General features: G+C 45.1%; 1 protein-coding gene across 1 annotated transcript; it reads right to left on the reverse strand.

Moving 5' to 3' along the window:
- Positions 1–443: 443 nt before the first annotated feature.
- THBS1 (thrombospondin 1) lies at positions 444–13,709 on the reverse strand. The gene is made up of 21 exons (XM_074149575.1): positions 13,643–13,709; positions 12,335–12,912; positions 11,718–11,793; positions 11,276–11,472; positions 10,940–11,065; positions 9,304–9,397; positions 8,790–8,963; positions 8,231–8,407; positions 7,740–7,913; positions 7,427–7,554; positions 7,157–7,309; positions 6,445–6,663; positions 5,762–5,869; positions 5,217–5,376; positions 4,795–4,913; positions 2,896–3,130; positions 2,315–2,542; positions 1,886–2,157; positions 1,384–1,481; positions 1,134–1,273; positions 444–451 (listed from the first exon to the last, which is right to left on the reverse strand). The coding sequence occupies exons 1-21, from the start codon at positions 13,707–13,709 to the stop codon at positions 444–446; spliced, it is 3,531 nt and encodes a 1,176-aa protein (XP_074005676.1).
- Between the last annotated feature and the right edge of the window lie 2,211 nt (positions 13,710–15,920).

Here is a 15,920-nt window from a genome sequence, read left to right on the forward strand (position 1 = left end):
CACCCTCCCACCCAAGACCCCTTTTCCCCACACAATGAAAGGTCTTCAGTTTAAGTAGTCCACAGCACATCCAAAGATGTTCTTTTTACAAAATGCTACTCCATGGGACCTCCAGTTAGAGAGGCAGTGACACTGCACTGTGATAAACAGCAAACAAATGTCTTTCCTACTGAAAGAAGTGTGCTTGTTGAGTGAAGACAATTCTCATTTGCAAGACACATTTGTTTCCTTCCACTTCAGCAGAGGTCAGATACTGAGTATGTTCTCACTTTCATTCTCTCAAAAGCATTCTCTTGAGGCAGGTCATGTGTTTTGAGTCCACATTTACGCAGAAAGAAGAAAGGAAGGAATAATATAATGGTCCCAGGATTTGTAAGGCTAAACGTTTCGGAAGGTGCAATACCAGCATTTTTAAATAGTCTCTGGATCCAATAACCTTGTGATTATGGATCTGTGAAAAAGAAAAAAATTAAGGTATTTAAACATTTCTGTGTATTATGCATGATTATCTCTAAGACATTAATCCCTAGAGACATTTGTAAAGAACATATTGGTAAAGAAAACTGAAAATGCTTAGGTACTTCCTTGAGTTAGACTTCAGAATCTAGTCTGTGTAACCATTTCATAATGAAGTTACAATTTAGGAAGACGAAGGCACCTGGAACTAGTCATATGCACTTATCTCCACCAAGAGTACAATATATGGACAACCTTCTAATTTGCGTGCTTCCAAGCAAATCAGTTTTTTGCATCTCAGACACTACTCTCGTGCTTGCTAAAGTCATTATTTTACTTTTTCACCTTGGACTTTGTCAGCTGTGTTGATTCATTCTAATCAGCATTTTAAAGGAGATTCAAGTTCCAGATATGAACTAGATCTTAACATGGATTTCTCATACTTTGAAATAACAGGATAGAAATATACTTAGATTTTATACATTCCAAATTTAACTGTGAAAAGTTCATCAAGAAGGTGTCCTGTTTCTGCATGCAGAACTCGCTTGAGATCAAGCTATGAAAGATCATGGGTGAACTTTTCCTTTTAGCTCTAACTTCTCGATCTGTTTATTGAGAGCGGCTTTCTTGAACTGATTAATTTATATAGGATCTCTTAAATGCAGTGTCTTCCTTACCTCTGCATTCATATTTAAGATCTGAGAAGAACACCATTTCTTGAGAGAAGACAAATAATCCTAGCCGACCACCAGCGTAGGTTTTATCATAGATGGGTCCTGAGTCTGCCATGATCTTCTTCCCTTCATACATTACAACCCTAGAAAGAGACAATAGGTCACCCATCTTTGACAAGATTCTGTTGGGTTCATCTTTACAGACATTCACTTTCCCCGTGATAATTACTTAAGATAAAAGGATGATGCTCACCTGATGTAACCAGTCTTTGGTCTATGGCTAAGACGCCATCTGTATGCAGTGAAGTCTTTCCAGCCTATGTGGCGAGGGTCATGCCACAGAGTTCTCACCTATGAAAGAGTATTTTGTTATTAACCAAAGGCCTGAGATAACACAGCTGTTATTTGACACGAAGGTGCCTTGAAGATAATCATTGTGACAAGTAAAGACTTAAAGTAAGTCATTAGGCTCTGTAATGGGGTCTTTTGAAGTCAACTGCATTTAAATTTACTTTTAAATATGTAAATAGGAAACTACTCCACAATTCCAGAAACAATTGATTTGCTGCTGCTGGAAAGCCTGTCTGCAGCATACAATCCTGTTAGCTTTATACAGTATTTCAAATGATTTGGGGTAACTACAAAGTTATGGGTCTTCGCCAAGAAGACTATGCCACACTGATCAGCACGTGCAGATGCCCTGTACGTCTCTAACCTGTTGGAAGAAGAGCAGGTTATCATAGTGCCATTCTTACCTGGCCAGGAGTGTTTCCTGTGTGCCACAGAGCATTACGAAGGTGTTCTCCTGGGCCGGTGGTGGAATTCACAACTTTGATGGAGAGACCTGAGTAGCCTTGAGCTTTGGTTGGTGTGGAGTCCCAGTAAGACTGGGTGATCTGCTTCCACATGACAACATAGAAACGACTGCTAGATTGGTAGCCAAATACAAAGCCAGCATAATCATCATCCCTTTCTGTATTGATGAAGAAGGTGCCACTGAAGTCCACAGCATTGAATTCATCAAAACCTATGGGGGCATTAAAGGAAAAAGTTTTTGGCGCTGCTCTTTTGTGATTCTTAACCAACTCCTTCATAGTGCCTCAAGTTGTCCCTTCCCTGCCCACACCCCCCAAACCAAAAAACTAACAGTGTAATGCCTGTTGGAGTTAGAATTTTCTCCTTACCGACTGCAAGGCCAGGGTCACAGTTGACTGTCTGAACCAGTTCTTTACCCTGGTGACGAACCACCCAGTTTGGATCATTTTGGGATGTTCCTTTGGGATCCAGGGGAATCATCTGAAATCTTCGGAAATCAGTCTCACTGATGTCCACGTTTTCAGGGCAGATATCATCAATGTCTGGCACACTGTCTTGGTCAAAGTCATCTTTGCAAGCATCTCCACGTCCATCACCTGCCAGACACAAGTAATTTATATCACCATTTTTTGCTTCCAAGTCTTACAACTTAGAGTTGAAATCTTAATCGCAGATTTCTGACTGCCCAGGTGCTGCTGGCAGACACACTACAGAAACCACAACAGTTACTGTATAAATGCCCCTTCACTCCAGCCTGGTAGTGACTTAGGAAGAAGCTGGATATGTGGCCATTTTTATATTGCGCCTTACTCCTGAGGAGCACTATAACAACAGTACAGACATTTGATCTTTTTGTTACTTGGAAGTTTTGTCCAAGCCTAAATAATGTAAAAAAAAAAAAGCATCAAACTATTGGAAGATACTCTTCAAACATTACTGGCCATCTTACCATCAGAATCAGCTTGATCTGGATTGGCAACCAATCTGCAGTTGTCTTTGTCATCAGGGATACCATCATTGTCATCATCATGGTCACAGGCGTCACCTTTTCCATCCTTGTCATGGTCGGCTTGGTTGGCATTGGGCACATAGGGGCAGTTATCAAGATTATTTTGATGGCCATCTTCATCTATGTCCTGATTATTGTCACACTGATCACCTATGCGGTCAGAATCAGTGTCTTCCTAAGAAAGGGAAAAAATAAAGAACATTTAAAAAAGTCACTTTAGAAGAGGCTGAAATAGGAGTCTTAATAGCTAGAATTAATTGGGATTTCTGCTGGTTTAGCAAGACCCAAGATGGATGTAGTGAGGCATTAGGATTAGTACATGCTTACTTAAAGCTGCCTGTGCTAACTGCTTTTGGGCTGCTTTCGGGCTGCTTTCATTGCCCTGGTTTTAATTTGAATTCGCAGTAGCAGAAAGCAGTGTGGTCATCAGCTTCTCTTCTCCCTTCTGCCATGTGACTCTTCTGTCCCTGGTCTACCATACTGGACACAGGGTACTTTACCTCCCACCTTTGCTGGCAGCTCCCTAGTTCCAAGGGCCAGATAAGGATAATGCTACTCTGTACCTAGCCAGTAGAGACTGTAACATTAAAATATAGTCTACCAAGTCTTGGTTTTACAGCTTCCACACCATATAATAATTTTCTTTATCATAAAAGCCTATAGTGATCTTCATGCCCCCTGATTCAAATCAAGACAGTTATTCCCTTAGTGGTCAAAAACTGCATGAACTGCTGCGCTTGCTGATGCCTTGCTGATTTTAGCCAGTCATTTGCTTAGTCACCTTCTGAAACAGGAAAAACAATCCATTCATCCCTGAGGCTGCCTCAGGGTTTAGTCTAGTAGTCTTGTCAACACTGGTGGATGACCCAGGGACAGAAAGCATACCACACAGTTTGAATAGCCACTCGTTCTGCCATTTGAAATCGAGTATCTCCGCTTCTAGAACTTGATTACAAAAGTGTCTGAAAAACCTTTAGACTTATATTAAGATCTCAAAGTATTAAAAGAAACGTTGCCTGTAAGTTATGGAGAAGAAAGGAGGAAGGATCTTCAGGCACTTTCCACCCTAAGGTGGGGAATTAGTGAAGCAAGTGACAAAGACTAGGAAATTTTATATTATCTGCCTAAATCCTTCAAGTAACACTGCGTTTATGCTACATGACCATACTACACTAGATTCCCTGATTTACAACAGCTTTTCTAGCCCTTCAAACATTCCAGTTATGTCCTGAAGCTATTAAACTCAAAGCCTGTGCCGTCCTGTCAAGTACAAGGTTGTATCTACTTCTGCTTTCAAACGTCTTTGAATCAGTAAGTTGTGAGAGGCTGGATTCCCCCACAGGTTTTAAAAGTGTCAGAATATGCCTTTTCCTTAGAGAAAAGCAACGTGTGCTGTCTTCAACTTACTGGTAGAAATGCTATCTTTCAAAATGCAGCTGTTTCAGCCTTAAGGACAAAGATTAAAGAGTAACTTTGTGTTTAAGTGAAGACAGTACTATAGGCTAAGCAGGTACTTCCTACCTACCTACGTTTCATACCATGCTCCCAGGAATTTCATATCTTTACTATGAGAATCTGTGCAACTGACAAGCCTAAGAAGTGTTTAGGAGACAAGTACATGCAGTAGTCTCAAAGACCTTCACTAGAGTTGCTTTTCAGAAAATACCTAGCACCTGTTTGAACTGTAAGGGCATGTTATTTGATACAGGCACCATTTGGCAAATCAATAAGAATGATTTTCAAATTAAAGCTGTAACTTGTTCAAATATTTTCTACAATACATAACGTACCATATTTTTATAATATCAGTCTTCTGTTTATATAATGCAAATCCCTTACCTGGTCAGGATTGTGTTCCAGAGGACAGTTATCACACTGATCTCCCACACCATCCAAGTCTGTATCCCTCTGGTCTACATTGTAGACATATTGGCAGTTGTCCCTTTCATTAAGGACCCCTGCAAAATTAAGGAGAGATCGTGAATGAAATTCAAAAATTTAATTGCTGCAGAGGACTGTATAAAGCCAGCACACTGTTCTTAATACATTTCTGAAAGCATTTTGAGAAGCTTTTGAAAGCTTTGAAACTTGACTCATCACTAGCTTTGCCACACGCTTCTGTTTCTACTGCCTGTGAGAGTAGAGCTAGAATTTAACTGTGCCAAAATGTTCAGGGATGAAATTCTGGTAGGAAATCAGTAGTACATTTGATCAATCCGTGATTAGAAAACCACGTAAAGGAGTGATGAGAGGCCACCTACCATCTCCATCAATATCCACTGCACATGCATCTCCTTCTCCATTGTTGTCGGTGTCAGTTTGATCAGGGTTGTGATTGTAGGGGCAGTTATCACAGCGGTCACCAACATCATCCCTGTCATAGTCATACTGCTGTGGGTTGTAGATGAATGGGCAGTTGTCCTGCAAGAGCAAGAAAGAAGTGAAGCTTTAAAAAGAGTCAAAATAAAGCTTAAACCAGATTCTGCTTATGCTTGTACCACTAAGCAAAAGGAGAAATGAAAGGCAGTGGAACAGTTAAAAGTGTAATGCTTCTATCTCAAAACACCCCATTGTCTGCACGAGTGTAGGAATGGCTGAATAAAAAAGATTTACTTCCGAAGCTCAATCAGCTGCAGAAAGTTTGTCTGCATAGTTATGCATATCTAAGTGTTTCTATGATAGCTGTCAGCACCAGCAATTTCCTATGGTCCCCTGTTAAGATTAAGGTCAGAAGCTTAGACACCAGCCTTCGGAAGGGGAATGGGAGAGCTACATTCTCAAAGGCTGTTCTTTTGTGTTGTCTTACCCTGTCATCAGGAATACCATCATCATCATCATCACTGTCACAGGCATCACCAATCCCATCCTTATCGTAGTCTTCCTGCCCAGAGTTGGGCAGATTGGGGCAGTTATCCTAGAAAGGACAAAGCACACAGATGTGTTTACTCCTGGCATTATTACAACAGGGATTTTAGCAGGGAAGATCTAATCATTAGGCAAAATCATAATACCTCAGGTAGGTGTTATCTTACGGTAGTTCTCTCAATTTTAGCTAATCATTACTGTGAGATTAACTCTTAAACATTACTTGAGCTATGGCTTTCTAAAACAAAGACTTGGCTACTTTTGAGACTCTCACCCTCTTTTTCTTCCCCTGGAGATAGATATCTGTCACAGCAAAGCTGATATAGGTATAGCCTAAACTAGATTATTCCTAGAACATTTATAATAAACATTTATAATTGTGTCAGGTTTCATCCCCACCCCCCGCAATTGCAGGAGTATCTAGAGCCACAGCAAGAGCCTCCGAGCAATACCTTGTCAGTGGTATCCCTACACAGAGGGGCATTCTACCAATTTCATTTGCAGAGAGGATCGTTTAATAGGTCTAACAAGATAGAGACTTGCTTTATACCTCACACCTGTTTTGTATATTTCTCAGATAGACAGACTGTTGTAATGGCAGATGGGAAAACAGGATAAACTTACTTTTTTACAGTGGTAAGTGGCGTTGGCAACACAAACAAGGTTCTCATTTGGCCATCCATCCAAGTCAGTATCTTCTCCACAGATTATGCCATTGCCAGCATAGCCTGGTTTACATTCACAACGATACATGGGGTCACTGAAGTGGCCAAGGTAATTGCATTTGGCATTCTTGTTGCAGTCGTGTGTTCCGTCTGTGCATGGATTACGTGGCTTGCAGACCTAGAAGACCATACAGAAATTAAATCCACTGGAAACATATTTTTATCCCTCATTTTTATCCAGCGTTTCAAATAAAACATGGAGAATACATGCTTGTTTTGATCAGGGATCCTTCAATCAGATAAAAAAAAAACCTCATACATTATTTTCTTCCACTCCCCAACTCCAGTAGCAGTCTTAGCACTAATTATTTTTTTTCTTGTTTAAACCTTATTCATTTTCCAATGCAACCAAGCACTAATATAAGTGAATACTGATTAAATTACTCTCCTAAAATTATGTGTAACATCTGAACCCCCCATGGCTGAGGACGACAGTGATTTTGAAAACTCATTTTGAACTCCAATAGAAACTGCTTAATGCTCCTCCTGTTCTGAATCACAGAGGACAGTGCTTTATTAAATGTACCAAGTCCCTTTTCCTTGAAATGCATAGGTGCTTTCTGTTGTTTAGAAACTTTGCAAGATTTTGTAACAGTTCAAGTTGACAGTACCTGTTTGTTAGCCATGGCATCCTCAACACTGCGACCAAATGGCTGTGTCCCAGTGAAACGTGGTGGACAAGGCAGACAGTTGTACCCAGGTTCAGTATTCTCACACCTGTGCACTCCATTGAAGACAAAGCAGGCATCAGGAACCTCTTTGCACTGAAATGCAAGAGTATGAGACAGATGAGAACAACAGCATTATAGAACACTGGGATTATATTCCCCCCTCCCATTTTCTTTCACTCCTTTTCAAGGAGCAAACTCTAATCTTCTTACCTCATCAATATCTTGGCAGTGGACACCATCACCATGGTAGCCAGCAGGACAGGCACCACACTTCCAGGAACCATCAGGGGAGCTGGTACATGTTGTCCCTGCAAAGCAGGGATTGGACAGACACCCATCTGAAAAAAACAAATGAGAAAGTGTTAAGATGAGAGAGACGCTTACCATGCTGCTACAGTACTGTATTTGGCCGATATGACATTTTAAAATTCTAACACTTGTGTTTTCCAGACTTTTTAATCAGTATTTTTAAATTTTTAAGATTGTCCCCAAACCTTCAGTTTACAGGAAAATGGATACTCACCAACTGGACAGTCCTGTTTGTTGCAGACCTGAGTCCCTCTAGCTTCACCCACACAGGTCTTCCCACCATACTGAGGCTCAGGATTATTGCAGAGACGGCTACGCTTTTGAAGTCCTCCTCCACATGTAACCGTGCAAGCATCCCATGGAGACCATGGTCCCCAGTTGCCGTTAACTAAAGGGAGATAGAAGTTAGAAGACATGCATAGGTGTAAATTCAGTGCCACAGCTAGTTTCTACCTTACAAAGGACTATTACTTTTGTAGTGAGAACACTTCAGACATTGTTCAGACGTAAGTGACAGAATTAATGGACTCCATGGAAGAGCCACAGAAAACAGTTTAGTTTCATCTGAAACTAACCTGTGAGGTTTTCCCTAGCCCACCTCTAAGTTTAAAGAGAGAAGATTACTAGAAATAGATGATACAGCAACTACTCAGGAAGTTCACTGTTTAAGCTACTGACTAGTAGTTACCACCTGGACACACTTACTTGGGCAAGGATCTTTCTGGCAGGATTTGTTTTCTCTTGCTTCACCCTCACAAGGTTTGCCATTCAGCTGTGGTACTGGAGAGTTGCAGAGACGAATTCTAGTGATGATGCCCGTGCCACAAGTGACTGAACATGATGACCACGGTGACCAGTGACTCCAGCCACCATCCTGTTTAACTACAGGAGAGAGATGTCTGTTATTAATAGAGTTTCTGAAGAACAGATTTCAGCTGCATGGCACCTAGGACATAGCCAGTACCAGAACTATACCAGAGACTCCATATATATTTGATAGCCTCAGCACTGTCACAGATCAAGTTGTTTTGTCACTAGAGAAGTTGCATATCTAAACTGGCCTCAAATTTTGTCCTGGGAGCAGTGCCCAAACATGCCTATTTACCACATTAACTATCTGCTCTTCTTCATTCGATTAATAGAAGTCCTTAAAGCTAGAAGCTCCATCCCAGTGACAGAGCTACATGGTAATCTTTGCTGTTAACGTTAGGCCAATAGAAAAGGCCCGTGTTTTATTACTAGTGTGAGTAGATTAAGCACTTACATCTCTTATCGCACTCCTGAAGGTGGCAAGTCCGCGTCTGTACAGAAGATCCTTCACAGCGGTTATTGAGACTGTCACAGGATCGCCCTCTCTGCTGAATCCCATTCCCACAGGTCACAGAACACGAAGTCCATTCGGACCAAGGAGACCATCCATCATCTGCATAGTCGCTAGCTGTAAAGGGGTGCAGTTCTGTTACAGCTCTGAACAAGACTCCAGGTAGGTGTTTTTCAATAGTCTTTCCTCCCACCTCTCTCTCCACACAAAAAAAGAAAAGAACACAACTCTCCTCAAAAGCCACATGCATCTTCCTTTCTTGTACAAGATAAAGGCCATGAACTCAAATGTTTCAGTGCTCATATGCATCACCTAAGTGATTAACCTCAAAGAGGCATGAGGCTAACCTTACTCCAGTGGTGTAAGGTTATATCCAGTTGGGCTATACTTTAGAGCAGCACGTGTCTAGCTAGATGAAGCCAAGTGCTATAGAAGTGTGAAGGTATTAAGTACTTACGCCAGCATCGGGGGCAGCACTCTCCATCAGGCACAGTGGCGTTGGAACAGGGCATGAGGGGACAGGACACTTTCCGGCATATAGTGGCAGAGTTCTATAAAGAATTGTGAGAATTGCAATAATGAAGTGGAAGGAATATAAACGATGTCTGGAGTCTGGTTAAATGATAAAGAGATCTTTTCTGCAGCTCAATAGCACATCTAAAGCAGAGACCCTTGTATTTAGAGCTAATACAAGCCAAGTGTAGTCCCAGGTATTTTTAGTCAAACTACATATCCTTCCCATTCTCACTCATTTTTCGGTCAAGAGGTGATGTATTTTGGTTTTGCACAAGTTGATCAAGAGTAGCTACCAGATACTGGCCTGAGTAAAAGACTATCATGTGATATCTAAAGTATAAGGTCAGGCTTCAAAGGAATGAAACAAGAATGAGAAAGAAGCCAACTTTCTTTTCAGTTAATATGGATTTAAGCTGATTATATGGTAAAGATAAAACGAGTTCAGTGGACTCTGCTCAAGAGCCATGAAATCTATAACTTATACTTAGAAGTCTTTGATCTTTAAGCCAAGCAGGCAGGGTAAGAACACCCACCTCCAATCTCAATGAGAGCTGAAGGGCAGCCCATAGTTTTGCTTCTAGAAGGTAGCAGCTTGGTCAGAAGAATGCTCTCATGATTACTATTTTAATCTCCCCAAGCAAATGACTACATTAAGACAATTACAGCTAACGTTGAGTAAGAGGGTTGGTAGGAAGAGACAAATGCAGAAGTCAGTGTCATTTGCTGACTACAAGACAAAAAGATGCGGACCTATAGAAGCAGATGCAGAACTTCGTGAGATGCCTTGGATTGCACATGTACAAATACTCAGCCTTTAGTTTCTAAACAGGCCAGTTAACCCACTCACTGGTAGACTAGTACTCTGAGATGCTTTTGCTAAGGTATGCTTACAGTTAAAGGGAGCAAGCAATGAGTTTAAAGAAACCCTGAAACGATATTTTTTGGTGTACTTTTACAACATTGCACAGAAGCAGAACACAAAGCATAAATATCTTGCCAGGTGATCCTGGGACTTAAACATTGAAACTGAAATCTGGAAGGGATTGCTGTTCCTTATAATCTGTAACCATCACTAGGACACAGCTAGAAGCATTTGTTAGATAAATAAAAACCCTGGAAGTTTTTTAAGAGTCTTTACAGAGTACTGGAATGTCTTTTCCTACTAAGCCAGCAGGAGATTCAGTGAAAACAGAAGGTGGATCTAAACTATTCCAGGGAGCGAAGCTGATAGCACTACAAATTTGTTCTATTGATGCTGACTTTTAGTTTACTCTTGATCATATGTAAAGAATACAGGCATTCCCCAAACTAAAAGTTCACAAACTAAAAGTGTGTTAACAGCTGTATCAGAGTGATGTTTTGTATAATTTTCTAAAATACTGCTGTTGTAACATTGCATGAAAGCTGCATTTATAACAGATCTAGTACAATAAAATAAACTGATTAATTCTCTGGCTACTGTCGTATGCCCAGTTCTGTGTAGGATTCACTCTAACAAAGAATGTCATTTAGAAATATCTGTTAATTTCAACTCATGAATTAATATACAGAGGATTTATGAATGTGAGGAATCTTACCTGGCAGGTACATTCAGTGCAGCTGTCAATAGTCCACTCTTCTTTATTTTTGTGTAGGATTCCATTGTGAATGCATACTCCAGGAGTGATCTGGACAACTTTGGCAATCAGTTCATTTTCTTCGGTCTTAAAGGGAGAATGGAATGGGGGGGGGGGGGGGGGGCAGGGGAGAAAAGCAGAAAGAAAGTATTTATAAGTTAATACAGAAAATACCCTTTTCCATGAAAGTCATTGAGTAAAGTTATTACTGTTTATCCAGGCTCTCAAAGGGCAGGTTATAATTCATTCACTAAGTGCCAGTTAATGAAAGGTGCCATGAATTTAACCAACACTCACCACTTTGCGAACTCTGTCTTGAAGTGTTGTAACCATGGACCGGAGCCCTTGCAGTTCCACAAACATATTTGTTAGTTCATCGCAGGAAAAACCACAGACTGCTTGGATGTCCTTTGTTTTATGGCCAATGTAATTAGTGCGGATAGCTGGGCTGGAACCATTGATGGGGTTGTCCAAAGTAATGATCGCACTAGTGGCTAAGAGACAAAAACACACAAAGTAAATGCATTTTTTACCACATGCATTTATCATTCCAGGGTAACACCTGCTAAACAGCTGCCACCAGATTCATTAGGGTGCCTGCAGAAATGTAATCTTATTTCTCATGGAACATGGATTTGCGTGTCAGCATACTTCTGAGTTCTGTTTCGACTTGTCTTTCTAACGTAATGAGGAATCTTATTTTTAATAGGTCATTGGATTCAAAAGATTGCAAACTTACAGCTGGAGCAGCCTTTGTTCCTCAGGATAGTTTCCAGAGTTGTTCCAAATACAAACCGCACATTCTGCAGCAGTCCCTGTGGACAGAGGAAGAATTACAGCTACTTGCAGTGACTGCAAGGGAAAGAAGTACAACTTGCATGGAGAGACCCTGTAGGCACTTAAGGTCACATAAGATCATTAAGAGTAATTTCATGACAGAGAGATGGCAAAGTGAAACATGTTACTTCATTCTCATTAATGATAACAAGCCCTGCTTCCTAACATTCTCATCCTTGACCGCAAGGACCTGGCAACTCTCCAGGCAGGAAGGAACCTATGAATTTCTGGATCTCGTATAAGAAGCTGAGCAATGAAGCTACAATAAACTTCAGTGCCTTCTTATTGCTGCAGAAAGTTCTATCCCTGCAAATCTAACGCTTCACCCTTCAAATTCCATTATTAAAGTTTAGTAGGTTTAGAGGTGGTCCATATTAGATGGACACAAACTAGTCAGTGGTGGAACCCTTTCTCCCTGTTACCCATGTCTTTGTAGCTATTTAGGCTGTTTGAGTAGCTAATGCACCTTCAGGGCAGATGACCGACAATGCTAGGCAAACACGTAAGTGAAATTCTTACCTGGAAGTTGTCGTTGACTCCCCCTTTGGCGATACGGAGCCTGGCACTGCTGGCCAGGTCCCTAGTGAAGATGTTCTGGATGGGGATGTCCAGTTCAGCATTCTCCATTTTCTCACACCCCACATAAAGCTGAGCCCGGTCCTCTTGTACAAACAGGGTGATGTTCTTCCAGTGTCCTGTAGCTAGCAAGGCATCCTCCACTGACACTACCTGCTGCTTGCCATCACCAGAAAGGCTCAGGTCCAGGGTGCCTGCCTTGCCATTTGATACTAGACTGAAGACATGACCAGAGCCATCTTTCTGTTCCACAGACAGCAGTGTGCCTCTACTCTTCTTGGCTTGCCGGAGAGTGGCCAGGAGGATGAAGCCCTTCTCAGCATGGATGGCATCTAGTAAGTCTTGGAACTTTGAGTCAGGGACAGCAGGGATGCGACTGGCATCTTCAATGCGGTAAGCAGGGCTGGAGGATTCTGGTCCCTTCACCAGGTACACCCCGGGTGCCCGGCGCCCAGCTCCCTTGCGAATGTAGCCGATGAGTTCAAAGAGATCAAAGACGCTGTTATCGTCACTCCTGGATTCTGCAGAGAGATCAGAACAAACATCATGAGCAAGGGACAAGGGGCTGAGGAGTTGCATGCCTTCCAGGATTGCTTAACGTGGTGCGTATCGCACAAGGCACAGTGCCTCACATCAGAGCATAGACAGCTGCTCCGAGGGCGCAGCAGCCCCACCAGGAGCTGCTGTGCGGCAGTACATGTGCATTCTTGTACAGGAGCCAGTCAGCACAGGAGCGCCAGGTACCCGCTGACTGACACACAGAGGTAGCGGCCGTTCTGGCACCTCATTAGGCTCTAGCAGAGGAGAAACAAGACAGCAGAAGCCCCGAGTGCAATATTCCTGGGCTAGGAGACAGCACAGTGCGCTTGCTTAGTCTGGCAGGGTGACAGCAGGCACTGTAGCCACTTCTCCACAGCACCACGACAGCAGCCGACTGCCCCACTCCTTCAGCCAGTTCCTACATCTCATTCCCCCTTTCCTCTGCCCGAGACAGAGGTGGACAACCTCTGGAGACCCTGGGCTTCTATTTCTGAAGGTTACACGAATTCCACACCAGGGAAAGTTTCCTGCACTAGCTGATGCTCAAGTTAAAGAGTTTTTGTCCATTGACAGCTTTGGAGCCCTTCACCACCGAGCACAATTCCAGTTGCCCGCACAGACACCAAGAAGCGTTTTCTTCTTTATTTTTGCCGTTCCCCGACCGCTCCGAGTACCGAAACCGTCGGCTCCGCAGGGCAGAGCTGGTCTTACCTGCCGTGCGCTTGGCCTCCGAGGCGCCGAGCATGAGGAGGAGGAAGAGAGCAGCCGCTGGCCCCATGGCAAAGGTCTGTCTCTGCACCAGCCTGGGGACAGGCACAAGGAAGGTCACCGCGCTGCCGTCGCGCCCAAGACCCACCGCCCCGTGCACCGGCACCAGCGGCTCCCGGGGCTCCCCGGAGGCAGGACGGCGGGGACGGGGCAGGTGCCCCCGGGGGGGGGGACAGCCAGCGCGGCGGGCGCCGCTTCAGCACTTACCCGCGGGGAGAGCGATCCGGGCGGGCAGCGCCGGCCTCCCGCACCTCCGGGCACCGGCGACTAATATCCTGGGGCAGCCCTCGACTGTCCCGGCGAAGAAGAGCGAGCGGCGGCGGCTCCCTGTCGGTGCTGGCGGGGCGGCGGGTCCCGGTGGAGGCGGCGGCGGTCTGTGCGGAGCGGCGCTGCCAGGGCACTGCGGGCTCCGGGCGCCGCGCGCGCCTTTAACGGGTGGCTCGCATTCCTCGGGGCGCGGCGGGCCAATCAGCGGCGGCGGGGCAGGAAGCGGGAGGCGGGCGCCGGGCGGCTCGGTGGCCAGAGACAACTTTCCACAGGGGCCGGGGCGGGGGGCGGGACCGGGACCGCCGCCGCCGCCGTCGTGCCCCGCCGGCCGGGGGAGCGGGCGGCCGCCCCGCCGCTCCTGAGAGGGCTGTGCTGCTGCGCCCCGGCGCGCCGCTAGGGGGCGCTCCGCGAGCTCGCTTCAGCGCCCGTCCGCTCCGCCGCACTTCGGCCCCGGTGCTCCCTGTTGCCTTCCCCGCCAGCAGCGGGGCCCTCGGGGACCCCCTCGTCCCCCGAAGCTGCGGCCAACCGCCTCTGGCACCCGTCCCCCGCCGCTCCGCGCCTGTCCCGCTGCCCGCCCGGCCTCCCAGCCCTGCCCTCCGGCCCCTCGCCCGCCAGCCGCTCGCAGCGGCCTTAGCCCCGCGCTGAGGGGTAAGGGTGTCCGGGCCTGGCCGTGCCCGCCAGCCGGCCGTACCCCCGGGCACCCCCAGGAGGGGCGCAGCCCGCCGCAGGTGTCTGCCGGCGGCCCGGCCGGGCGCGGAGGCGAGGTGTGCTTCAACGCCGCTACCTCCGGTTGTCTTGAGTGACTTCATGAGAGCAACCTTCACTTAATTAACTCAGTTCACTTAATGAAAAGCTTCTCTTGTTGCCCACTCTTTGTAATACACAGCACAGGGGGCATTGGGTCCACAGAAGTGGCAATAACGTGAATGCCCGTTGGGTCTCCCCGCCCACCCTCGGGAAGGACCCGGCCGTGTGGGGAAGAGGGAAGCGTTGGGGGGGGAGGAAGCAGGCCGGAGGAACCAGGACCCTGGCGCCTTCCCCTTCCCACTCCACTTGTCCTTGTCACTGGAGAAGGGTGCATGGGGATGACCCTCGGTTAATGACTCCACTTAAGGAATGAAGTGACAAACCCCGTCCTGCAGCAGAGAATCTCCCGTAGTGACTTTGTTTAATGAACTAAATGATTTCTGCTACTTCAGCCAAGAATTTCCCACGTAATCCGGATTTCAGGTAAGAGGGAAGCTTTTCAAGGTTAAAAAGGCAGGTTCTCTATGTCATCTCATACTCTGTATGACTAAAAGTGACTTGAGTGTGTGGAAGGGCTTTGAAGTAATCGAATTCCAAAAATGGTTAATTCCTCTGCATTCCCTGGCCTTTGTATGCTTGGCATGTGCTCCTGTGGAAAGCTGAGTGTCAGTGGAGGAGAAGGATCTCGTCAGGCGATTGCGTGTGTGGTGAGGGAAAATCAGAGTGAGCTTGGCAACCCTGCGCAGTGACTGAGTTGGACTCTAAACTGGACTGTGTAAAACGCATCAGGCAGTCAGACTGGCTAATGTATCAGGAGGCATTACTGCTCTACAGATTATCCCAGGAAATGCCTTGGGAAATTCTTGACCCAAAGAATGAGATAGCTGCAGAACTGTATATATTAGGGTAAAGCCAAAATTATTGTCTGCCCTTTTAACTTAAGAGATAGTGCATACGATCTGAAGTAGGCCTCTTTATTGTATAATGATTCACAGAAGAAAAAACTCAAGTGTATCAAGATAAAAAACTGAGAGAGAAGAGAGATGATGGTGATGATGAGAGCCCCGCCAGGAAATAAAAATAACCGAGAGAGAGGGAGAAAGAGACACTGACTGATCCTCCCTGGCCAGGTTTAATTGAAAGGTTATTATAATTCTTAGTGGTCAGCCTACTAAGCCCTTTGTATACCAGTGTGTTTCACTGACGG

Source organism: Numenius arquata, chromosome 6, assembly GCF_964106895.1.
Source record: "Numenius arquata chromosome 6, bNumArq3.hap1.1, whole genome shotgun sequence".
Lineage (NCBI taxonomy): Eukaryota > Metazoa > Chordata > Aves > Charadriiformes > Scolopacidae > Numenius > Numenius arquata.

Bases quoted from the DNA above. Each gene is read 5' to 3' on its own strand.
- THBS1 (XM_074149575.1), bottom strand. From the start codon at position 13,709: ATGGGGCCAGCGGCTGCTCTCTTCCTCCTCCTCATGCTCGGCGCCTCG. The intron at 11,473-11,717 runs GTAAGTTTGCAA...TTTGTCTCTTAG, and splicing joins GAACAAAGGCTGCTCCAGCT to CCACTAGTGCGATCATTACT. The intron at 7,310-7,426 runs GTAAGAAGATTA...CTTGCATTTCAG, and splicing joins ACTGCCAAGATATTGATGAG to TGCAAAGAGGTTCCTGATGC.